The sequence below is a fragment of the Salmo salar genome, chromosome 16 (genome assembly GCF_965601325.2).
Source record: "Salmo salar chromosome 16, fSalSal1, whole genome shotgun sequence".
Taxonomy (NCBI): domain Eukaryota; kingdom Metazoa; phylum Chordata; class Actinopteri; order Salmoniformes; family Salmonidae; genus Salmo; species Salmo salar.
Genome location: NC_138306.1, coordinates 26,639,723 through 26,666,688, shown reverse-complemented (window position 1 = coordinate 26,666,688; position 26,966 = coordinate 26,639,723). Strand labels below are relative to the sequence as shown.

General features: G+C 42.0%; 1 protein-coding gene across 1 annotated transcript in view; it reads left to right on the top strand.

The window, feature by feature from the left end:
* The first annotated feature begins 1,804 nt into the window (after positions 1–1,804).
* Positions 1,805–26,966, top strand: part of LOC106573448 (voltage-dependent calcium channel subunit alpha-2/delta-1) — a 160,603-nt gene continuing 135,441 nt past the window's right edge. Inside the window, exons 1-3 of the mRNA XM_082962632.1 lie at positions 1,805–2,289; positions 25,264–25,345; positions 25,467–25,583. Coding sequence (XP_082818758.1) covers positions 2,201–2,289; positions 25,264–25,345; positions 25,467–25,583 — 288 coding nt within the window. The 5' untranslated portion in view covers positions 1,805–2,200. The remainder of the gene's footprint in view (positions 2,290–25,263; positions 25,346–25,466; positions 25,584–26,966) is intronic.

The window sequence follows — 26,966 nt, the reverse complement described above, 5'->3', positions numbered from 1 at the left end:
CGTCGTATGTAATGGACCAAGGCGCAGCGGGTTGAGTGCTCATCTTAACTTTATTTGAACACTTACTAAAGAAAACGATTGGACAAACAGTATTGCAGGCTAACACACAGCAGTGCAACAACAACTTCCCACAAAGGGACAGGTGAAAACAGGGCTACTTAAGTATGACTCTCAATCAGCAACAACGATGTACAGCTGTTCCTCATTGAGAGCCATACCAGGCCAACAAAGAAATACACAACATAGACAGAACATAGACGAAATATAGAACATAACCCAAAAACCCCGGAATACTCTAACCAAACACCCCTCTACATAAACACATAAACTAACACACCCCGAACCACATAAAACAAATACCCCCCCTACCACGTCCTGACCAAACTACAATAACAAATAACCCCTTTACTGGTCAGAACTTGACAAAGACAGAACATTTTTACTAGGATTAAATGTCAGGAATTGTGAAAAACAGTTTTTGTCTGGGGTGTATGTGGCTAAAGTGTATGTAAACTTCCGACTTCAACTGTATATCCTTCGAAAAAACTGCAGTAGAAAGGACTATCTACGCATTAAGAGCAGCTCATTTTAAACACCGCAGACCAATCCAAACTCATCTCTCGGTATCTCCAGCACACTCATTGTCTCAATACAATCATAACTAGCGGGAAGGTTGCTGCTTTTCTCTGTGGCTAAACAGAGAAAGATGACATACACATTTAATATTAAGGTACATGAAAGTTCACATGTTCGAGAAGGCATTTCTGCCAAACAGCGCATTTTGATTTAAAAAAAATGTTTATGTTCAAAAGGCTCTCCTGTGAAGTCGTGACTTGTGACATACGCCTAGTATCCTGAATCGGGTCACATATGTTAGAGTTTGCATTTCCTCTTCCAATTATAATGTGGTCAGATCGAAAAAATGAAAAACTATCTACCAAATCTATTAATTTTAAAATGTTGATTACTTCTCCTTTCCATTGTCACCTGATGATAAGACAAGAAAACGTTTTGCTAATGTATGATGGGGGTTCCTGGGTCGGCGGTTTTTATGGGAGTGGGTCCCTGGGCAAGAAAAGGTTGAACACCCATGCTATAAATCACTATATCTAACAGTCTGTTCAATGGTGCGCTCAATAAGCTATCAGTCCACTGGCCTGGCTCCCCAGACTCCCTGCTCTGGCCAAACGTTACGCCACGCCCAAGGATATTCGTTTTTTTCTCCGCAATGAGTCTAGAATTAAGTACCTCCCTGACCCTTCACCAAACGCAAACACATTCGGGCCATCTAATTGGTTCAGAAACCAATGGGTTGGGCCAGAGCCAGAACACATGTAGATAAAGCGGCGGTTTGAAAATACGTCATTGGTTTTGATACTCTGATTGGTTAGAGACGATGCAATTACTGATGAATTTGTTTTGTACATAAACAACTTCAATTATGGCAGTCTCAGACCATTGGCGGTTCTAGACCATTTCAACAGGGGGGGCCAAGCTGGGGCCAGTTGTATTGTTAGAGGGGCCAGTTACATTATACGTTATTGTTGTCATATCGTTTTCTTCACATTAGCAGGCAAAAGACCATGTTCATAATCATTAGTGTTCCGCGTTGCCACTGTCTAATAACGTATGTAAAAAAAGAACGATTATTTCATACTCCACATTTAGGGGGGCCACAAGGGGGTCCAAAATTGTTGTCACAGGGGCACTGCCCCCCCCCCCCCCAGAACCGCCCCTGTCTCAGACTAAAGTATGTAGCGAACGACAGAGCAGTGGAAGAATTTAGTGTGAGTCATCAGGCTATCAGTCCACTGCTACCTGTCACTCACACTGTCTGTCTGTCTGTCTGGGGGATTTATGTAGCCTTTGAGGTTAGAGGGCTGGGGCATTAAAAGCCCCCAAATTATTATATTAAAGACTTCCAGAGAAATTATTTTACATGAAACCGAGTCAAATCTGGTGTGGTTGAGAGAGAGCGAGCGAGACGACATAAATAACAAATCCGGTACCTGTTAGAGCATGGTTGAGAGTTGATCAGATTATTTGTGGCGGGGCTGGGTTATTATTTCCGAGTGTGTGACACAAACTGCTCGCTTGGCGTGGACCATTCTACACTCCTACAGCTGGAGAGAGAGACGGAGCGGAGGCGCAGCGTGTGAGTGTGCATGTGTGTGTTTGGTCGGGGAGTAGACGCCTGGCAATGGACACCTACAGACCACACGCCGTGTTGATTGTACTGTTGTTATCGTCGGATAGTTGTATGCCGTCGCAGTTTCCAACACAACTCATGTAAGTAGGCTTGCTACCATTCAAATTACCGCCTAGCTTGTCAAATCCCAGTTGTTGGTTGTGTGACTCTGATGTAAGTGAAACTGATTAATTATTTGTGTATGTGTGTTTGTGATGTGTGTGTGATTCCTAATGGTGAAGAACTAAAACAATGGTATGTGAGGAAATACTGTAATCAGGGGCGGATTGGCCATCTGGCAATTCTGGCTAATGCTATATGGGCTGGACATTTTTTTAAATATAAAAATAAAACAATTAAAAGTTTTTTAAGGCCAGCTGCCCATGGGATTGTTAAGATGTATTTTTGTATTTCTTTTTTCCCACGATTTCTCTGCCATACTAATCTATAATGAGCCTTTGACTGATCAATAGGCAACGGCCTTAGGTCACACACACTCAAATTCAAAGTTAACTGTGGCATCAGCAAGGAGATCTGCTCCCACAGTCTTCATTTAGACAGCCAAGATCATGGACAGTAAAAAACAGAAAGGGTGCATGTAAATGTAGAAAAAGCACATTTTACATTGTCACCTCACTCAAAACTTTAGCTAAAACCATGATATGATTTGACCATGATATGGTCAAAAAGTTAAATGCATTGTCCTCATGATTCCAATAATGAAATTGTCTGTCCTGTGCCTGTGCACTAGCTGGGGTCTGCTGTAGTGATGAGCGAGCAACTCTCCTCTCCCCTCATGCGCTCAAGAGAAAAAGGTGTTCTGATCATATAACATTTCAAAATGCAATTGTGGGAAACACAGCTTTGGAAGCTTCATCCCCTTGTCCCTGTCGGAGAGAGAAGGCTCTCAGCTTTCTGTAGGTAAACTTTTTATTTCTCAACGCTCAATCTCCAGCTCAATAGCAACTATTTAACAACCAATATATTTTATATGGCTTTGAGATATGGAGTGGCAAAATGTGCACCGGTCATTGAGTTTACCCAGGCCGGTAACACTTTACAATAAGGTTCAATTTGTAAAGGGTTTATACTACTGTAAGTCGCTCTGGATAAGAGCGTCTGCTAAATGACTAAAATGTAAATGTAAATAAAGAGGTTCTAATTATGTTATTAATGTTTATGTAAATGCATTAATAAACAGTTATATTACATTGGTCAAAATAGTGCAATAACTGGTCAGTTTTTTCCAAATAGCTAACAGTTTAAGCTACAAACTAATGGTGTCACGTGACTCATCTGAAGGTAACCGATACCAGCTTAAAAAAGTGAATGGAAGGTAGTTTTGTGACTGCCCAAAAAAGGGTCAAACATGTGTAATAAAAATTAATATACAGTACCAGTCAAAAGTTTGGACACACCTACTCATTCCAGGGTTTTTCTTTATTTTTACTATGTTCTACATTGTAGAATAATAGTGAAGACATCCAAACTGTGAAATAACACATATGGAATCATGTAGTAACCAAAAAAGTGTTAAGCAGATTCTTCAAATTGCCAAACCTTGCCTTTATGAAAGCTTTCCACACTCTTGGCATTCTCCCAAACAGCTTCATGAGGAATGCTTTTCCAACAGTCTTGAGTTTTTATGTCTCCTAGATTTAGGGCAGGGACTTCAAAACAATGTTTCTTATTTATTTATTATTGACTGTCCTTTTTTCCATTTCTGAATTTGTTGTTCAATGCATTTCTATTATTAGTAAAGGCCAAAATCTATATTTTATCAAACAATCATTTTTGTATATGCCCAAAGGGGTCCTAAAATTCTTAATCAAATAACTAAATGATTCATAGTATGACCATCTTAAAACATTTCCATATGTCAGCTTAGCACCCCCTTCTCCACCAATGTCTTAGACTCTGAAGAATTAAGTTGCAAAAATGTATACCAGTATATAATCTCCTCATACATGCAATACATAAAAATAACAACATTGAATGTAAAGAAGGATACATTGGTAAGACAATTTTAATCGCAGTGACTGAAATCTGTAGCCTATTATTGGTATAGTGAGTAATCTTGCTAATTCAGACAAACGGGGCATCGTTTTCTTCCCTTTTTTAACATTACAAACCAGAATAGAAATTGATAACAGATTAACCATTTAAAGTACAACATAGTGTCGCATGATTCTCTTCTGTCTTCATCGGTTTCTTTCTTGCATTTTCCCATCCTAGAGTCTGAGACTGTATGGGAATGTGTGGGAGAGAAGAGGTATTCATGACAATTTAGCATAGTCACTAGCTACATTATTCTACTATCATCATTATCAAGATTTCTATCATTTAGGCTTAGCTAGTTATGTTATCATCTGCTAACTAATAATAATAATAGCTAGTGTTTCACATGACTTGCTAACACTAATAGATAGCTTCCATAGATGAAAGGGGCTAGCTAGTTATCACAATTGTACGAATCCACTAGCTAGTTAGTAAGTTAGTCTTAAAATTAGAACCACTCATGTTATAGTGCTGACAGAGGATGCTAGATAGCTAGCTAACTTACCAGTTACCTAAATAGAGACCGTACCCAAGTTAAGGTTAGATAACTAGCTAGCTAGCATGCTAATCCTAAAAAGCTATCTAAACAAATTGCATGGAAACTTGTCATGTCGATTTTAGCTAGTTAGCTAGCTAGCCAGCAAATGTGATCTACTTAGCTAGTTAGCTATATCATGTCAAAGATTATTTTGTTTCAAATCGTCTAGCAGAATGTCTATATAAAAAAGTGTTTTAGGTTTTACCTAATTCTAGCTGGCTTGCTAATATTTCCTAGCTTTCCCTAGCTTTGCCTTCCCTGTGGCTCAGTTGGTAGAGCATGGTGTGTGCAATGCCAGGGTTGTGAGTTCAATTCCCACGGGGGGCCAGTACAAAAAAAATATATAAAAAAATGCATGAAATGAAATTGAAATCTATGTATTCACTCCTTTAAGTCGCTCTGGATAAGAGCATCTGCTAAATGACTAAAATGTAAATGTCTAGCTAGCTAGGTAGGTAGGACAGAGGTAATAGCAAATGTTAGCCATCTACTTAACTAGCTGAGCAGAATGCTATATCATCCAGCAGAACTTCTGTATTTGAAAGTGAAACAAATTGCATAGTGAATTTACCTTCCCTGCTCTGTCAACATTTGTGTCTTGTGAACAACGTTTCATTTGCGCAATATCTTCTGTCTGGCCTTTGCACACTTCTCATTGCCACGTCCATCATCATTCTTCACGACGCACTGTCACATGATGTCAGTGTCAACACAACATTCTGGGTACATTCCAGGTTGTATTTATTTCACAGGTGGGCAGATGTCACAATGTCATGTCGGAGGAATTTTTCAGAAACCAGCAAACTACACCAGTAATATGGCGTGAGATTTTGATATAAAGCCATCATTTCTTCAATAAATAAGTTTACCAACGCATCATTACGTTTCAAATGTGGGGCAAGACCATTGGTCTGAAAACCAATCATTTCTGTTCCTGGGACAGAGTAACAATGCATCAGACCCAAAAGTGAGAAAATAACTATTGTTTAACTGTACAACCATTGAAAATAAGGTTACATGATGGTACATAAGGGTCCAATATAATACACATTTGTAAGTGTTTTATATGGTTAATAGCTGGAGGTACATAGTGTCTCACTATTTGGCAAGCACTGACTAGCTATCACACTGGTTTGACCAATTTCTTATAACCCATTAATGGTTTATAATGCATGTACAAATGGTTAAAGAATTGTTAATGTATATTACAAACCCTTTATTAACCCTTTACACATGGAACCTTATTGTAAAGTGTTGCCCATAGGCCTATAGGTCTCATGGGTAGAAGACTACAACTGCAAAGATTTTTAGGACATTATATTTACTGTTGAATGAATACATGGCTACTAGCAGTGGGTATTATATTTAGAGTTAGCGATCAAGTTAATGTGTTTAAAGTTTTGCCTTCCTCATGTTTTGAACCGCAAATTAATTAGCCTATGATATTAGTTAATGCACATAAATATGTATGTAATTCATCTCTATTGAACAAAACAAAACAATCTGGAAGTTCTGGAGTCCTATTTTGAAAGTATAATATAGGAACTATAGTCTATTGTCAACCTAAAATTCATGACAATCACTGGATTAGATTGCAAATCAAAATATCTTGAATCATGCATTCCTGCTTGGGCGTGTTAGATGAAATAACTTAATTATTGAATACCTCAGTAGTCGATTTATTGTACTTCTTAATAAAGGACTGTGAATTACTTATAAGATGATTACTCATGGGTCTGACCAAATCATGGGCTGGTGCCACAAACGATAAAGTTTAGAGGCAACAGTGACACCAGGGGAAAATGTTTGTCTGGAGCCCTGTAACAGTAACACTCAGGGTCGGTGTTAATTTAGGGGAACACATGGCAGACACTAATTTGCAATATAGCCTAAGTTGTTAGCTTGGCTTTTATAACGTATAAGGCTTAAGCAGACAACCTGACAGAGAACTAGAAGAAGCACAGGGTAACAGCAGAGAAGATGCTGAGACAGCTACTGTAGATAGCACAACAGGGAGGATAACACAATGGGTATAGCAGAGGCACAGTTATCACGGTGAGTTGCAATCTCCAGTGGGGTTTTTGCATATTGTAATTGTTTAAAACATGAGCTTGTTAAAAAAGAGGAAGGGGAACATGTCTCGCAAGTCACTGGTAAAGAGATGGTTGAGAAACGCTGTACTGTACTGCCAGTGTTATGTGTCAGCACCACAGCCTGTGCGTAAGTAGGGTATGTAGGGTCAGGGTGTATGTGTGGGGATGGGGTGTGTGTATGGGTTGCCGTCGTGCGCAGTGAAGTGGGCTGGTGTGGATAAAATGCCAAGGCCAAATTATTGTCCTAGTTCACCCCTGACTGTAATAACAAGCAGGTTAGAAAGTCTTGCGGTTTAGCACCTTGCCAATTCCTCAGTATGTTGACTTGTTACATCGCTGCGCTATTATGTCTGGAGATGTGGTAGAGGGTGTACGATGGGCACAGTCCCATTTCTCTCTGTATTTCCACAGCCTGCCTTTCCTGGTTTGTGACGTGATTATTAAGTCCTTTTGGAATCCAGCCAGAGGGAGGATATACAAGAAATGCAAAGGAGACTACCGAAACCATCTAAACTGGAAGAACCATCTCAGTAACGGGTGCAATAAATCCAACCTCTTACGGATTAGATTCGTTTAGAAAAATGTAAATGATTTATCTTTGTATAGTATAAGATCAATAAATCAGTGTGCATGAAGAAACATATATATTAAAACAAACTATTGTAAAAATTGACCTGCAACACAGCATGCTGAGAAATATGATAGTGAGGCCCCTCCAACGTCTTTTTCTCTGAGAGTTATTGCAAATTAACTCAACACAGTCGAATAACAACAACACTATGCGATTGAAAAGATTTCTTGAATCAAATGTCCTGTTCAGTTGTGCCAAAATGTAGGCGAGGTGACTGACATTCCTAACACTGGTCTGAATAATAGGCATGGAAAGTCACATCACATTCTAATGACTAAATTCACTCTAAAGACAATGGGAAAGTAAACACTATTGTTTAAAATATGTTCTATACGTTCTCCTGGTTGAAATTTGACTGACTATCTGTAACGTATACGCTGGGAGTCGGAAAGTAAGTGGTGAGATAAATAATAAAAGGAACATAGACCAATATGACAAACACGAGCAGCGTCTATACATGAAACACATAGTCAATACTGCCTGGGGAATGGAACTAAGGGAGTGACAGATATAGGGGAGGTAGTCAGTGAAGTGATGGAGTCCAGGTGTGCCTAATGATGAAGTGCAGGTGCGCGTGATGATGAATGCCAGGTGCACATAATGATGAATGCCAGGACCGATGGTTAGTAAACCGGCGACGTCAAACGCCGGAGGGGAGGAACGGGAGTAGACATGATACTATCATGTATAATCTTGCATTCCAAACACCTGTGTTTAAGATGAGAACACTTATTGGCAAATCTAAATGCCTAATGATTAAGTTTTAAGAACTGAAGTTTAGGTTATAAACTTGTTAAGGATGGGCATTTGACCTGTTTTGACTGTTCGAGTACTCAAATTATTTTTTACTATAAAGTACTAAGTACTAAGACAGAAGGTTACTTAAAACCCCTGTGCGGCCTCGGGACGGACATCCAGCGAAAAATCATATCGCTATTAGCATAACAAATTTTTTCTTTTTTTTCTTTTTTCTTTTCAAATTATATCGTTTTATAGATACACCTCTCCTGAATCGAACCACGTTGTCCGATTTCAAAAAGGCTTTACAGCAAAAGCAAAACATTAGATTATGTTAGAGGAGTATATCGTAAAAGTAGCCACATAGCCATTTTCCGACCAACCACATGCATCACAAATAACCAAAAAACAGCTAAATGCAGCACTAACCTTTGACAATCTTCATCAGATGACACACCTAGGACATCATGTTACACAATACATGCATTCTTTTGTTCGATAAAGTTCATATTTATATATAAAAACAGCATTTTACATCGGTGCGTAACGTTGACTAACTATTTTCCCTCAAATGCATCCGATGAAACAGAGCTACAATTTACTAAATTACTATTCGAAATCATTTTTAAAATGTAATATTGTCATTCTAAGATTTATAGATGAATATCTCTTGAAAACACCTGTAATACCAGATTTAAAATGAACTTTACTGGGTAATCATACTTTGCGATGAAAGGGGATGCGATACTCTGAAAAATAGGCTAACGTTACATGTCAGCGCCATCTTGGAACAATCGCATATCACATCTAGTCTTGTATACTATTGTCAATAATCCCTTACCTTTGGTTGTCTTCATCAGAAAGCACTTCCAGGAATCCCAGGTCCACAACAAATGTATTTTCGTTCGAAAAAGTTAATCCATTATATTCCATTAGCTTGTTCTTGTTAGCGCGTCTGAAGGCTGATCCAAATCCTCCGTCGGCCACGGGACAGCCATTTCGACAAAAAGCATTTTTTTCCCATTTAGGTTCGTTCAAACATGTCAAACGTTGTATAACATAAATCTTCAGGGCCTGTTTCAACAAGAGAGCCAATAAGATTCGAGGGAGACGATTGCATTGTGTTTCAAAACGTTTCGAAAGGGGAGGGTAACCAGGGGCGCCGGCGTCATAATGGTGATGGCCCTCTCCGTGTGACCACGTTCCACGGCGTCTCATTCATTCAATTTTAACAGTAGAAGGCTCAAACCAATTTGTGAAGACTGGGGACATCTAGTGGAAGCAATAGGAAGTGCTCAATGAACCATAGCTCACGGTGTGATTAATAGGCAACGTGATGAAGTTGAGTTCGCAATTCAGAATTCCACTTCCTGTTTCCATCTGTCTCGGGGTTTTGACTGCCATATGAGTTCTGTTATACTCACAGACACCATTCAAACAGTTTTAGAAACTTTAGGGTGTTTTCTATCCACAAGTATTAATTATATGCATATCCTAGCTTCTGAGTTTGAGTAGGAGGCCGTTTAAAATGGGCACGAATTTTTTTCAAAAATCGCTTTAGCGCCCCCTATCCTAGGGGAACGCCAAGAAATTAAGGCAAAAACGAAAGTAGAACAGGTCACATGATGAAATTCCCAGGCTTTTGCAAACAGACTCGTGAACTGGGTCTGTATGCCATATCTGCTAGACTGCTGCTTACCACAGTCAATGATGCAACTGTCTGTTGTGTCAATCACTTTCTCCACCTCAAACTCTGAATAGCAATCCACTATAACCAGAAAATGAACGTTCTGTACGGTGAACAGACCCATTCCCACTTTAGACCAAGGACGTGTTGGTATGTCATGTGGCTGCAGCGTTTCCTTTTGCTGCTTAGGTAGATTAGCATTACTTATGCTGCACACAGCCACAACATTTCTTGGGTCATGTTTGGCCAGAATACTGAGTCTCTGGCTTTCCTGAGACTCGCTTTGACCCCTGAGTGCCCATGGATACGAGAGAGAATCATTGGGTGTAGAGTTTAGATCACTGTCTAAACTGTCGCCTTAGTAGACAACCTCTTCCTGCATTGTGAGTTCGTCTCTGTATGTCCAGTTGTCCCTCACCAGGATGGACATACTCTTTCTTATGTCCGGACAGCCTCTTAGGATTAAAGACTGAAGCATTCGAGAAGTCTTGTCCTCTGCTGAAAGAGCTTTAATAGCATCCCATGTCTGCGGGGAGTTGTTTTGATCAGTAGCATGGTTCACATCTTCAACCTCAGCCTGTAGAGCATATACAGTCGCATTTGTCCGATATTGCGGGTGACTCGTTGTTGGTAGTGTTGCTCTAGTAAGGAAATCTGCAATGTGAAGCTCTATTTCTTTCTTGTATACCTCCTGTAGTTGATAACACTGACACTTTAACATCATCCTTTGAAGTTTCTTTGGGGCAGACCGAATAGTTTTTTTTCAGATAACCTCAAGCGGCTTGTGATCAGTGTGCACTGTGATAAAGTCCCTACCATGAAGGTATTGATCAAAATGGTCACAGGCGAACACTATAGCTAGGCACTCCTTTTCAATTTGGGCATAGCCTTGCTCCGTGGGTGTCAATGTCCTTGAAGCAAATGCAATGGGCTGCCCCTTCTGCAAGAGCGCTGCCCCTAGGCCTTTGTCACTTGCATCACATCTTCAGAGAGGTCATCATAGTACGTCAGTATTGGTTGGTTGCTAACCAATTTCTTGATTTGCTCCAATACATCGTCATGTTGAGGAAGCCATGCCCATAGCACATCTTTATTGGTCAGCCGACGCAATGGCTCACATACGTCAGACAGATGAGGTAGGAATTTGGCTAAGTAATTTACAAAGCCAAGCAGTCGCTGCACTGCTTTTGCATCTGGCAGCGTTTGCTGTACTGCCTCCACCTTCTTGGGGTCTGGCTTCAGGCCTTCAGCTGACAGAAGATGTCCCATGTATGTAATACTTGTGAGCCTGGGCTTAACTTTGTCTTCATTCAGCTTTAGATTCATCTCCCTTGCTCTTTGTAAGAGCTGAGTTAGGTTGTGGTCATGGTCCTGCACTGCTTCTTCCATTCTAGCACCACAGCCGTATACCAGGATGTCATCAGCTATGACGCTTATTCCTGGCAGTCCCTGAAGTGCATCATGTTGCCTTCGCTGATATTCCTCTGCAGCTGGTTTCACTCCAAAAGGTTACTTCGTCCACCGGTATCTACCATTGGGGGTCCAAAATGTGTTGAGGTAACTACAATCTTCATCCAACCGTACCTGCCAGTACCCATTTTTTACATCCATAACCAAAAATATTTTCACTTTTGCCAGGCTTGGCAGTATCTCTTCAATGGTAGGCATTTGGTAATGTGCCCTACATAAGGCTTTGTTCAGGGCACTTGGATCAAGACAGACTCTTATTTTGCCAGGCTTTTCTACCACAACCATGTTGCTTATCCACTTAGTAGGTTTGGTGACCTTCGTAATAACACCCTGTTCCTCCATTGAATCAACAGCCTTTAATATATTTTCCTTCAGTGGAATGGGGATTCGTGGGGAAGCTGTTGAACTGGTCTAACTGTCTCATCCACCACCAGGTGAAGCTCATCTGGCAGAGCCCCCATCCCTTCAAAAATGTCCTCAAACTGTTTCAGTATTGCCTCTGAGGTGTTCCGAGTCTGATGGGACCTTTTGTTTTTCTTTAGTGAAAAGACTTGTTGGTGGTTGATGTCCTGACAATAGTAAGTTGTTATTTTCTATGGTAGAGTAGGTCAGGGCGTGACAGGGGGTGTTTGTCTGTTTTTGTATTTCTATGTTCAGTTTCTAGTTTTGTATTTCTATGTTGGTGTTGTTTGGGTTGATCTCCAATTGGAGGCAGCTGATCCTCGTTACCTCTAATTGGAGGTCATATTTAAGTTGAAGTTTGTCCCACCTGTTCTTGTGGGTGGTTATCTTTTGAGTAGTGTGGTTTCCTCTCTGCGTCACGGTTTGTTGTTTTTTGTGTTTCAAGTATTTAGTGTATTGCATTTAGTTTCACGGAAAAAATAAATATGTGGAACTACGAACACGCTGCATTTTGGTCTGATCCTTCAGACAGATGTGACAGTTGAGCTGTAGCAACTTTAGCTTTTCACACATTTCTGCTGAAAGGAGAGGCTTTTGCAAAGTTTTCACCACTTGGAACTTTAGCACATATGTTTCCCCATCATGATTGGCTTGTAGTTCACACTCCCCTACTGGTGTAATAACCGAGCCATCGTACAGCCTTAGCCTTGCCTTGCTTGGTTGAGGCTTTACATCTCCATCCTGCATTACTTGCATAGTGTCTCTGTAGCTGAGCATATTGACAGTTGAGACACTGTCTAACTGGCATTTGATAGTGCTGCTTGGATCATAATCACAGTTATCACATGTCAGTAGGATAAGCTTTAAGTTTGTAAACCATTTATCTTTGCTACTTTGAACAGAATTAACCTCTGTCATGTATAGCATGTCTGCTTCTTCATCATCATTATGATCACTGCATGTATCCTGTTCTGGCAGATTGACAGGCTTACTTTGTCTGCACAGTTCAGCAAAATGGCTATTTCCCCACAATTTGCATATAACCCCATATGCTGGGCATTTCGCTTTTGCGTGTGTTGACCCACAGTACATGCACCCTTCTTTAGTATTTTTCCGCCTTAGATCACTGTCCAATGAATTATGTTTCCATTTTCTATCGACATGGCCTCTGTATTTGTTTTGAGTGGCATAATTGACAGATTCTGTCTGTTCAGGGACAGTTTTCATATTTTTTAATTGCCTCTGCATCTGTTCACTTGCTCTGCATATATCTATGGCTGTAACAATCGTTATGGGTAGACCAAGGCGCAGCGTGAGTTGGGTTCATCATAATTTTATTTAAGGTGAACCAGAAGAAAACAATAAACAACGCAACGAATGAAAAGTCTTGCAGGCTTCTAACAGCTATACAAAAACAAGATCCCACAACCTGAAGGTGGGAAAAAGGGCTGCCTAAGTATGATTCCAATCAGAGACAACGATAGACAGCTGCATCTGATTAGGAACCATACTCGGCCAAACACAAAGAAATAGAAAACGTAGAATAGAACATAGAAATACAAAATCTAGAATGCCCACACAAATCACACCCTGACCTAACCAAAATAGGTTATTCATATGCTGGGCATTTCGCTTTTGCGTGTGTTGACCCACAGTACATGCACCCTTCTTTAGTATTTTTCCGCCTTAGATCACTGTCCAATGAATTATGTTTCCATTTTCTATCGACATGGCCTCTGTATTTGTTTTGAGTGGCATAATTGACAGATTCTGTCTGTTCAGGGACAGTTTTCATATTTTTTAATTGCCTCTGCATCTGTTCACTTGCTCTGCATATATCTATGGCTGTAACAATCGTTATGGGTAGACCAAGGCGCAGCGTGAGTTGGGTTCATCATAATTTTATTTAAGGTGAACCAGAAGAAAACAATAAACAACGCAACGAATGAAAAGTCTTGCAGGCTTCTAACAGCTATACAAAAACAAGATCCCACAACCTGAAGGTGGGAAAAAGGGCTGCCTAAGTATGATTCCAATCAGAGACAACGATAGACAGCTGCATCTGATTAGGAACCATACTCGGCCAAACACAAAGAAATAGAAAACGTAGAATAGAACATAGAAATACAAAATCTAGAATGCCCACACAAATCACACCCTGACCTAACCAAAATAGGTTATTCAGCGTAAGTTGCTTTATTCATTCAGCGTAAGTTGTGGTTCGCGTAGCATACTTGCTCTTACATGCTGACCAGACCAGACACGTCGTTATTCAATTATTGCACCCACACTGCTCACGTGCGCCAACAAGCATCTGCGTTGCCAAGGGCTAAAATAGAAGTCAGTTCTATTTCTGACACAGATCACGCTGCAAGTCCTGCCTCTCCCATCTCCTCATTGGTTTTATAGAAGCAGGTACCCACGTGCCATCTCCTCATTGGTTATACCCACGTGGGTGATTGAAAGACGAAATGTTTTGCCGGTCGTTGTGGTAATACTGTGAAAGTGTAGATGCCAATCACCATATAAGTTCAAAGATGAAAAAGCCTGAAAAGAGGAGAGATGACTAGAAACGATTCGGTTGGCCGTTTTATGTGTGGATTAATTGTCGGAGTAGAGGACCTTGTGCATTTCAGGTAAAATAACAACTCAATGTTTATATCCCAGGACAAATTAGCTAGCAACAGCAAGCTAGATAAATAGGACACATTTGCTAGCAAGTGCAAGCTAACTAGCTAAATTGCCATACATGTTTAATGCTTTTCGACCTGTCCCCAAATTAATGTCATTGGTTCAGAGTTTTTGATATGTTTGGTGTAGGGGGACAAAATACATTTATGCACGATAGCGCACGATGGCGTACACGCGCAGCCGGTTTGGGTTTCGTGTTACTCTGTTATCTTTACAGCCAATGACAAGTCTGTCTCTGATCATTTCGTCTCTTATTAACCCGAAATCACATGAATCCGACAATTGACGCAACCTCACAACATATTGACCAGACGTCTCTGCTTGAGTTTGTTCTCGTGTTAAAAATGAATCTTTCAGAAATCATATTATGGTGGGTTCAAATGTCTTTGTAAAACGTCAAGGATATTCTTTCAATTGTTAGTATTCCCTTCCCCCAGATCTAGGTGACGCTGAAGCATATGGCACTCTCTTCCAATAACACTGAGCAGTGTTGCCACTCTCACGTGGGTATTTTTTTATCTACACCTGTAGGGATTTCATTATTCTCCTACTGACGTTAGTTACCACAGCCAGAAAGTATTAAAAGTCATACATTTCTACAATTTCGCATCTTAAAATCTGATTTTAAACCTAACCCTTAACCCTAAACTTAACCAGACTGAAAACCGTATGCCTAACCTTAATTTAAAACAAAAAGCACATTTTAAAATCATGAATTTTTAAGACATAGACAATTTAGACTTTGTGGCTGTGGTAACTAGTTACAACCGCAAAGTAGCCTAAGCAAGAAATTACGCAATTTTTCCAAAACTGCAGCTCATTGTTGGAACACACATTTATTTTCCTACTTAAGTAAACCAGTCCATTTAGAATTTGTTATAAAGCTGTTGTCATTTGGCAAGGAAGGTGGCTATCAGGTTTTAGGGAAGACCCAGATGCAGACAGTGTCGAAGTAACAAAAGTGTATTACTAGAACGGGAAGGGAAAACGACAGGTCAAGGGCAGGCAGAGGTCAGTAATCCAGATCAGAGTCCAAAAGGTACAGAACAGCAGGCAGTCTCAGGGTCAGGGCAGGCAGAGGCAATACTCCAGTGTGGGGTGACAAGGTACAGAATGGCAGGCATGCTCAGGGCAGGCAGAATGGTCAAAACCGGGAAAACTTGAAACAGACAGGAGCAAGGGGAAAACCGCTGGTAGGCTTGACAAACAAAACGAACTGGCAGCAGACAGAGAACACGGGTATAAATACACTGGGGACAATGGGTAAGATGGCGACACCTGACGGGGGGTGGAGACAAGCACAGGTGAAACAGATCAGGGTGTGTTGTGTATCGCTTTAGATACATTTTTATAGGCATTTATTTCTGTAGGCACACACATTATGCCTGTGTAGCAGTCAGAACACATTTGAATGAGTGAGACACAGAGGGGAAAGGAATTTAGGGAGCAAAACTGTGTGATACTTGGTTTGGTTTCTTTTTTTTGTTGTGTCCTGCAAATGCACACAAATGGAACGCTAGAGTCAAAGCAAGAAACAACTTCGACCAAATAAGTTTTACAGTATTTGAAAAATAATTGTTCTCTGGTTAAAGATTGAGTTTTGGCGGCGGTTTGAGTACTGGAGTATTTGATTACTCATGCCCATCCCTAAAACATGTCACATCTTTCATGGTTTAACAGTGTATAGCCTGTTTATGTAAGTGCAAATGTTAATGAACATGTCTTACTTTTTACTAGCAGATTCCCACGTGCTGGTCGCCTTCATTAGGGTCAGCTATGTGATCAATGAAGACGTGCGCATGCCAATGCATGTCGTGTCAACTTGTTGAAAAAACTAGTCAGCGCTAAACTAATGCTGACTGTAGAATATATTAAATGATGCTATTATACTGTAGACTAATGCTATTCTGTGACTACCAATCCTACAAGTTCATACTGTGAAACACAGAATATGTTTCATGGGTTTATTTCAGAGATCAAATATGGTTTATTACTGTGCAATACCAGATTATATGGCCTGGTCTAGACTCTTACCACACCAAGTGTAGCTTTGGGAAATTAGGAAGAAGAGGGTGATGCTCTGTTCCGCAATGATCTTCCAGGGTTAAAGAGCTGATAATTGAAGGTAACAGCCAGATATTATTGTGTGTGATCAGTTAGTTTCACCCCCTACTCTAGGGACCAGTGATTACTCTGGGGATGTAATAGGATGCGACACAGGGAGAAGTATCTGTGGCAGGTTGGGTAAATGGAAGTCCCAAACATTAAACTGCAATCTGTCTGTTTTGCCTTTGCCTTTTGATTAGGTGACAAAATTGGTATAGTTGTATCTAGAGGTTGTGTTTCTTAAATTGTTGAACTGTCCCCACTGTATTGAAGCCCTATCTGTTGTATAAAAGCATCGTCACACAAGAGTGTGAGTGTGTGTGTGTTAGACTGTGTCTGCCTCTATAGGGATGTGTAATTAGTCCATAGTTCAACACAGCATTTAAAAAATATATATTTCACCTTTATTTAACCAGGTAAGCTAGTTGAGAACAAGTTCTCATTTACAACTGCGACCTGGCCAAGATAAAGCAAAGCAGTGCGACAGAAACAACAACACAGAGTTACACATGGAATAAACAAGCGTACAGTCAATAACACAATAGAAAAAAAAATTGGTCTATATACAGTGTGTGCAAATGGCATGAGGAGGTAAGGCAATAAACTGGCCATAGTAGCAAAGTAATTACAATTTAGCAGATTAACACTGGAGTGATAGATGAGAAGATGATGATGAGCAGATGATGGTGTGTAAGTAGTGATACTGGTGTGCAAAAGAGCAGCAAAGTAAATAAAAACAATATGGGGATGAGGTAGGTAGATTGGGTGGGCAATTTACAGATGGATTATGTACAGCTGCAGCAATCGGTTAGCTGCTCAGATAGCTGATGTTAAAGTTAGTGTAAGTTATAGCGAATTGTTTTTTATTTTATTTAAAAAGAAAATGTGCAATTTGTTCCAGTCACTGGCAGCAGAAAACTGGAAGGAAAGGCGTCCAAAGGAGGTGTTGGCTTTGGGGATGACCAGTGAGATATACCTGCTGGAGCGCGTGCTACGGGTTAGGAGTTGTTATCGTGACCAGTGAGATGAGATAAGGCGGAGCTTTACCTAGCATAGACTTATAGATGACCTGGAGCCAGTGGGTCTGGTGACAAATATGTAGCAAGGGCCAGCCGACTAGAGCATACAGGTCGCAGTGGAGGGTGGTATAAAGCGCTTTGGTAACAAAACAGATGGCACTGTGATAGACTACATCCAATTTGCTGAGTAGAGTATTGGAAGCTATTTTGTAGATGACATCACCGAAGTCGAGGATCGGTAGGATGGTCAGTTTTACTAGGGTAAGTTTGGCGGCGTGAGTGAAGGAGGCTTTGTTGCGAAATAGAAAGCCGATTCTAGATTTGATTTTGGATTGCAGATGTTTGATATGAGTCGAAGGAGAGTTTACAGTCTAGCCAGACACCTAGGTATTTGTAGTTGTCCACATATTCTAGGTCAGAACCGTCCAGAGTAGTGATGCTAGTCGGGCAGGCGGGTGCGGGCAGCGAATGGTTGAAAAGTATGCATTTGGTTTTGCTAGCGTTTAAAAGCAGTTGGAGGCCACGGAAGGAGTGTTGTATGACATTGAAGCTCGTTTGGAGGTTAGTAAACACCATGTCCAAAGAAGGGCCAGATGTATACAGAATGGTGTCGTCTGCGTAGAGGTGGATCAGGGAATCACCCGCAGCAAGAGCGACCATTGATATATACAGAGAAAAGAGTCGGCCAGAGAATTCAACCCTGTGGTACCCCCATAGAGACTGCCAGAGGTCCGGACAACAGGCCCTCCGATTTGACACACTGAACTCTGTCTGCGAAGTAGTTGGTGAACCAGGCGAGGCAGTCATTTGAGGAACCAAGGCTATTGAGTCTGCTGATAAGAATACGGTGATTGACTGTCTTTTATCGATGGCAGTTATGATATCGTTTAGTACCTTGAGCGTAGCTGAGGTGCACCCATGACCAGCTCGGAAACCGGACTGCACAGCGGAGAAGGTACGGTAGGATTTGAAATAGTCAGTGATCTGTTTATTAACTTGGCTTTCAAATACTTTAGAAAGGCAGGGCAGGATGGATATAGGTCTATAACAGTTTGGGTCTAGAGTGTCACCCCCTTTGAAGAGGGGGATGACCGCGGCAGCTTTCCAATCTTTAGGGATCTCGGACGATACGAAAGAGAGGTTGAACAGACTGGTAATAGGGGTTGCAACAATGGCGGCGGATAATTTTAGAAAGAGAGGGTCCAGATTGTCTAGCCCAGCTAGATTTGCACGGGTCCAGGTTTTGCAGCTCTTTCAGAACATCTGCTATCTGGATTTGGGTGAAGGAGAAGCTGGGTAGGCTCAGGCAAGTAGCTGCGGGGGGTGCGGAGCTGTTGGCCGGGGTTGGGGTAGCCAGGAGGAAAGCATGGCCAGCCGTAGAGAAATGCTTATTGACATTTTCGATTATCATAGATTTATCGGTGGTGACCGTGTTGCCTAGCCTCAGTGCAGTGGGCAGCTGGAAGGAGGTGCTCTTGTTCTCCATGGACTTTAGAGTGTCCCAAAACTTTTTGGAGTTAGAGCTACAGGATTCAAATTTCTGTTTGAAAAATCTAGCCTTTGCTTTCCTGACTGACTGTGTGTATTGGTTCCTGACTTCCCTGAACAGTTGCATGTCGCGGGGACTGTTCGATGCTATTGCAGTCCGCCACAGGATGTTTTTGTACTGGTCAAGGGAAGTCATGTCTGGAGTGAACCAAAGGCTATATCTGTTCTTAGTTCTACATTTTTTGAAAGGGGCATGCTTTTTTAAAATGGTGAGGAAATTACTTTTACTGAACGACCAGGCATTCTCGACTAACGGGATGAGGTCAATATCCTTCCAGGATACCCGGGCCATGTCGATTGGAAAGGCCTGCTCGCAGATGTGTTTTAGGGAGCATTTGACAGTGACCCATAGCGGATGCACGCAATGAGGCAGTGATCACTGAGATCCTGATTGAAAACAGCAGAAGTGTATTTGGAGGGCAAGTTGGTCAGCATAATATCTATGAGGGTCCCCATTTTCACGGATTTAGGGTTGACGGAGTGTGCTAAAGCAGTGATTAAAACAAACTTAGGGAGGAGGCTTCTGATGTTAACATGCATGAAACCAAGGCTTTTTCGATTACAGAAGTCCACAAATGAGAGTGCCTGGGGACACGCAGGGCCTGGGTTACCCGAGGAACAGAGGAGGAGTAGGATGAGGGTACGGCTAAAGGCTAGCAAAACTGGTCGTCTAGTGCGTTGGGGACAGAGAAAAAAAGGAGCAGATTTCTGGGCGTGGTAGAATAAATTCAGGGCATAATGTGCAGACAGGGGTATGGTGGGGTGCGGGTACAGTGGAGGTAAGCCCAGGCACTGAGTGATAAGAGAAGTTGCATCTCTGGACACACAGGTTATACTGTGTCAGGTCACCGCATGTGTGGGAGGTGGTATGAAGGAGGTATCTAAGGCATGTACTGTAGGACTAGGGGGTCTGCAGTAAACTAAAACAATGATAACTATCCTAAACAACAGTATACAAGGCATATTGACAATTGAGAGAGACATAAAGTGAGGCATAAAGCAATCACAGGTGTTGATTTGGAGAGCTAGCTAAGACAACAACAGGTAAGACAACAACTGCTAATCAGCTAAGACAACAACAACAACAGGTAAAATGGCGATGAATGGGCAGAGAGGGTCGGTTAACTACACACAGGGCCTGAGTTCGGGGCTAGGGCCGACAGATAAACAAAGGTAAACAAAGTGGAGTAACATGATAAATGAACAGTCCAGCTGTTATCAGCTATGTAGCCAAGTGATCATAGGGTCCATTGTACAGGAATAGATGGAACAGGGAAGCCGCGGGGTGGTTGTTGCTACGCAAGCATGCGGGAGACACGGCATTTAAAGTTAGCAGTCCGGGTTAAGTAGGAGTGTCTGCGCCGATGTCCGGCAAAGGCCGGTTGAAGGCACAGCTGATGGAATTCCGTCTGCGGACCAGTCGTGGTGGTACGGTGGGGCGCCGTGTCGACGAAGGGACCGGGCCAGATGGCGAAAGAGGTATTGTAATTGTGGTAATTACATTTGCTAGCCGGGAGATGCGCCTGGCTCAGGGCTAGCTTCGGGGCTGGGTCACTCAGTGGCAGCTAGGTAGCTGTGGTGATCAATGGTCCAGGGTTTACGGCAGGAATCCACCGTTGTAGTGGAGAAAAACAGTCCGAGGCTGGCAGGGATTATCCAGGCTAAAAAACGTCTGGTGCCTGAGCAGGGTAAAGGTCGCTAGCAGTGGCTAACAATGACTAAATAGCTAGTAGCTAAGTAGCTGGCTAGCCTCTGATACAAGTTTTGGCTATAAGGTCTAAAATAAATTCTGGATCCGTGTCACATTGAGTGAGGCAGGTTACTGGAAGGTATATTTAATTTAAAAATTGAAATATATACTAAAATGCCAAAAAATACAAAAAGTAAACAGGATGACAAACCACGTCTGCACTGCTACGCCATCTTGGATCCATCAGCATTCCGCTGAGATACTCATTACACTCCATCTCGTTCTCGCGCTCTCTGACCAAGACTTTAAAAGCCACAGTAGTTCTATCTCTATAAGCAGAGCAGAGCATCCCTGCCAACTCAGACAAACTTGCTGATTAAACATGAATGGAGAAGAGGTGCGTCTGGATTGGTCAGTTTGACAGATATCCACTTGTAAATCAAAAGGTCGATTTGTAGATGCTTTGGAGATGATCAACAATGTGCTTTAAAACAAATGCATAATGAGTTTACAAAGTATCACTTTTTTATGTGTTTAAATGTTGAGGTTTTTGGCCACATCACTGACATATTGGAGGAGTTTGAATGTGGTCTGAGTGGAGATATGTGCCAAGCAGGGTGGTTGCCGGCTAGAACAGTGACTAAGGTGCAGGGCAGAGTACTGGGCGGAGGCTGGCTAGTGATGACTGTTTAAAAGTCTGATGGCCTGGAGATAGAAGCTGTTTCTCTGTCTTTCGGTCCACGCTTTAATTCACATGTACTGTCTCCGCCTTCTAGATGGTAGCGGGGTGAACAGGCCATGGCTTGGGTGGATGAGATCCTTGATGATCTTCTTGGCCTTCCTGTGACACCGGGTAGTGTAGATATCCTTGAGGGCTGACAGTGCGCCCCCAGTTATGCGTTGGGCTGACCGCAACACCTTCTGGAGAGCCCTGGTGTTGCGGACGTTGCAATTGCCATTCCAGGCGATGATACAGCCCAACAGGATGCTCTCAATGGTGCATCTGGAGAAGTTTGTGGGTCTTAAGGGCCAAGCCAAATTTCTTCAGCCTATTTCAGGTTGTCTTTGATGTCCACAACGAGGAACTTGAAGCTTTTGACCCTCTCCACTGCGGCCCCGTCGATGTGGATGGGACGTGTTTTCTCTGTTGTATCCGGTAGTCCACGATTAGCTCTTTCATTTGGTTAACGTTGAGGGTGAGGTTATTTTGCTGGCACCACTCTGCCAGGGCTCTTACCTCCTCCCTATAGGCTCATCTTTGTTGGTAATCAGGCCTACCAGTGTTGTGAGTTGGAGATGTGCATGGCCACGCAGTCATGGGTTAACAGGGAGTACAGGAGGGGGCTGAGCACGCACCCCTGTGGGGCCTCTGTGTTGAAGATCAATGTGGCAGAGGTGTTGTTGCCTACCTTCACCACTTGGGGTCATCCTGTCAGGAAGTCCAGGACACAGCTGCACAGGAAGGGGTACAGATCCAGGGCCCTGAGCTTAGTGATGAGCTTGGAGGGTCTACGGTGTTGAAGCTGAGCTGTGGTTGACAAACAGCATTCTTACGTATTTATTTTGTCTAGGTGAGATAGGGCAGTGTGCAGTGCAATGGCAATTGCGTCGTCCGTGGGTCTGTTGGGGCTGTATTCAAATTGATGGGGCTGTATACAAATTCTCGAAGTGGGTGAAGGTGTTTAGCTCATCAGGGAGTGAGGTGTCGGTGTCTGTGACGTGGCTGGCTTTCCCTTTATAATCCATGATTGTCTGGAGTCCCTGCCACATACGTCTAGTGTCTGAGTCGTTGAGTCGCAACTCCATTTTGTCCCTGTACTGTCGTTTTGCCTCTTTAATTGTCTTACGAGGTCGTAGCTGGTCTGTTTGTATGCGTCGATGTTCCCAATCACCTTGCCATGGCTAAATGTTGTGTTTTGCGCTTTCAGTTTTGCACGAATGCTGCCACCTGTCAGTGGTTTTTGGTTTGGATCAATTCTAATTGTCACAGTGGGAACAACGTCCTCTATGCAATTCCTGATGAACCCAGTCACCGTATACGTCAATACTATTCTCAGAGTTGACCCGGCACATTTCTAGGCCGAGGTATCAAACAATCTTGAAGCATAGATTCCGATTAGTCAGACCAAAGTTAAACTGTCCTTACCAGGGGAGCTTCCTGTTTAAGTTTCTGCCTATAGGTGGGGAGAAGCAGAATGGAGGCATGATCTGATTTGCCGAAGGGAGGGTGGGGGAGGGCCTTGTAGCCATCCCGGAAGGGATATTAGCAATGATCTATGGTCCGTGTTGCGAGTTGATATTATTTCGGTAGTGCTTTCCTCAGATTTCCTTTTATTAAAGTCCACCGTTACAGTAAATGCGACTTCAGGATATGGGGTTTTCAGTTTGCACAAAGTCCAGTGTAGTTCCTTGAAAGCTGTCGCGGTGTCGGCTTGGGGGTGAATATACACGGCAATGACTGTGACCGAATACATTATTCTCGCAAGGTCATGCGGTCTTCATTTGATGGTGAGGTATTCCAGATCGGGAGAACAAAAGGAATTGAGTACCTGTACCAATCACACCGTGAGTTGTTAGTCATGAAACAAACCCCTCCGTCTTTCTACTTCCCTGAGCGTTCCTTCTTCCTGGTCGAAGAAACTGCTGACAATGCACAGGAACAATATACCCGGAAAGAGAGCCATGATTCAGTAAAACAGAGTATGTTACAGTCTCTGATGTCTCTCTGGAAGGAGATTCTCACCCTGAGCTTGTCTACTTTATTGTCCAGGGACTGAACGTCTGAGTCTAGGGTCTCACTCATTCCACCTCTCATCTGGCATCAGTGTTTTGGTGCAGCCCCGGGGATGCACCAAAGTTCATACAAAGGATCCAGGACAGGGAAGTCAAATTCCAGCTATAATGTCTGAGTGACCACTGATATATATAATATATATATAATAATGTAAGAAAATGCTGAGCAAATAATGTAAGAAAAAACACAAAAAAATATAAATAAATACTGCAAAGTTGGCTAGGAGATAGAAAAAGGAAGACCATGTCTGTTTAGTGCCGTCTAGTAGGGAATATATATATATATATTTATCTATGCATGGATGAAGGCACACGTGCACACAAACACACACACTGTCTGCTCAGATCTCAGGGCTTTAGATCTCAGGCACTATAGAGAGGAGAGGAGAGGGGAGGGGAGGAAAGGAGAAACAGATAAGGGACACAATTATTCCGTATACCTCACCAGCTCTCACCCCTCCTCCCCTCTCATTCCCTCTCCCCAGTCACAATCGTCTGGACACATTCAAGTAACCAGCTTTACACTTATTACTCTCAGTGACTGTGTAAATAGCTGCAAATGACACACGGATGTGTGTGTGTGTGTGTGTGTGTGTGTGTGTGTGTGTGTGTGTGTGTGTGTGTGTGTGTGTGTGTGTGTGTGTGTGGCGTGGTCTGTGCGTGACAATGAATGACAATGATATCATCTACATCCCACTCCAACCCCCAGCCAACTGCATGCAATATTCTCTCTTCCTGTCTCTCGCTCTCTGTGTGTGTGTGTGTGTGTGTGTGTGTGTAATGTTTCACAATGTTTCTAAAGGTTACAGAATAAAAATGTTCTTAGGCAGACCCTGATGTTTTCATCTGAGCTCTTTGTTACTCTAAGCAACACCACAGTGGCTCAGCCCAGGATGTCAGGAGGTATGGCATCAATGTGATCCTGGTGAAATAGAGAGAGAAAGAAAAATAGAGCGAGAGAGATATAGAGAAGGGGAGGGAGAGAGGCTGGGAGAGATGGAGAGAAAGAGACAGACAAAGGTGCTGTATGTCAGTAGTGATATTATCAAGAGCTCAGAGTGAAGTTTTGGCTCCACTGCACTTGGATATGGAGTGGACCCATTTGGTTGTGGTTGCTCTAACAAGGTCACACACACACACACACAGAGGTAGATTTCTGCGGAGGCCTGTCCACACACATCACTGAATCTCATTGGTCTGACCCAGCTTGAGACAGCTACCTGTTGACATTGTGTGTGAACCTAGTAATAAGTATTTGATTGTTTGACTTTTCCTTTGACCCCTGAGAGTATGATCTGATTGGCTCTGGCAGTGTTGACGGCTAGGCCAGTGATCTTATTGTGTGACATTGTAATAGAGTGATTGTTGAGTGATTTGACTGGACAGGTGATGCCATGTTCCATTTTTGTGAGAGTCGTCTGATGTGGTTATATTGGCTTTGAAACCATCTGATTGACAGGGATGTTGGCTGATGATAGGCAGCTACTAGTAACATAAATGCTGGCTAATTTAGGTGAGGAGGGATTTATTTAATCGAACTACCGGTATGGGATGTTTGATGTCTGTTTTTGTGATCTGATTGGTTGTTTGTGCCTCTCTCTTGTCCTATAGGATAAAGGAATGGGTGGATCAGATACAGCTAGAGCTGGTGACACTGGCAGACACCGCCAGTGCCGGGAAGAGCCTCTCACAGGTGACCTAAACCTTCATAACATGTTATAATGCATAGTAATCACTATATAACATAAAACATGGATGTCTATCAAGGGACACTATGACAGTGTGTGTAACCAGTGTGTATGCTCACTCTCTAGATCTTCCTGGACAACCAGAACCTGTACACAGTAGAGTCGAACGATGCAGAGGAACTAGTGGCTAGGGCAGCCAGGAACATAGAACAGCTTTTACTGAAGAGGGCTGCTGCTCTGGAAGTAAGACACAGGGTTTCTATGCTCCTCATGTACCCCCAACAGCAAAGGCTTGATGACTAGTTGAGCTTTTGAATCAGGTGTGCTTGAGCCTTGAGGATGCCACTGCTACTATAATGCACCACAATGGAGTGGAGAGGGACTGAAATTAATGACACATTGACTCTTGGGTGTACGCATCTTATGGGGGTAATCACATGAATGTTATTTCAAATCTTATGGGGGGCCCATGTACTGTATTTTAGGTTCCACTTGTAGAAAGCTGAGGTGAGATGTGACAGTACAGGCTAGGATCAGGGGATGGTTAGAAGACCATGGTAATGTGAGGTGCAGGTTGGTAACAGAGAGGAGTGATATACTGTATGACTGTGCATGTATTCCTTTGAGCAGAAGTAGATCAGAGACTCATCTTCCGCTGGAATATGAAGTATGAATCTCTTTTGTATTCCAACCCCTTCTAAAATACAGTGGGTGTGAAATGATTGACACCCTTGATAAAGGCGAGCAATAACGACAGTATAAAATAAAAAATTCAAACACTGAGCTATATTGTATGCAAAAAAAGGGAAATTATATTATTTTATACTAATAGATGTGTTCAGATTAAGAGATTTTGTTTAACAAGAAATACCCAAAAAATATATTTAAAAAAAGGCAGGGGTACAAATTATTTTTAGAAATAAAGTAAAAAGTTTAATATTTGGTCCCATATTCCTAGCACGCAATGATTACATCAAGCTTGTGACTTTACAAACTTGTTGGATGCATTTTGCAGTTTGTTTTGGTTGTTTTCTGATTAGTTTGTGCCCAACAGAAATAAATGGTAAATAGTTGATAGTGTCATTTTGGAGTAATTTTTTTGTGAGTAAGAATACAATATATTTCTAAATACATCTACATTAATGTGAATGCTAACATGATTATGGATAATCCTGAATGAATCCTGAATAATGAGTGAGAAAGTTACAGAAGGTCAAAAATCATATCCCCAAGACAAGCACTCACCATTACCAACATGGGATGTTAGCATGTCTTGGGGGTTTGATACTTGACCCTCAGTAACTTTCTCACTCATCATTATTCATGATTCATTCTGGATGAATACGGAATGATTACAGATCATGCAGTCTCATTCAAAGTGAGAAATGCAGCATGTCCTTATTGGCAATCTATTTGTTCTATGTATTGAGCTGTGACGCAAAACTAAAACCTAGCTGCTCTCTCGTATCTTAGCAGCCAGCTACACAGGTTTTTAGCTAGCAAGCTAACGTTATATCCCAACAACATTGACGCTCAATATATTTTTGTTCTCAGCCATATCTAAGCCATATTCAAAATGTACTTATTGAAATTGTATCTGTTTCGTTAGTTGACATTGTAACGTTA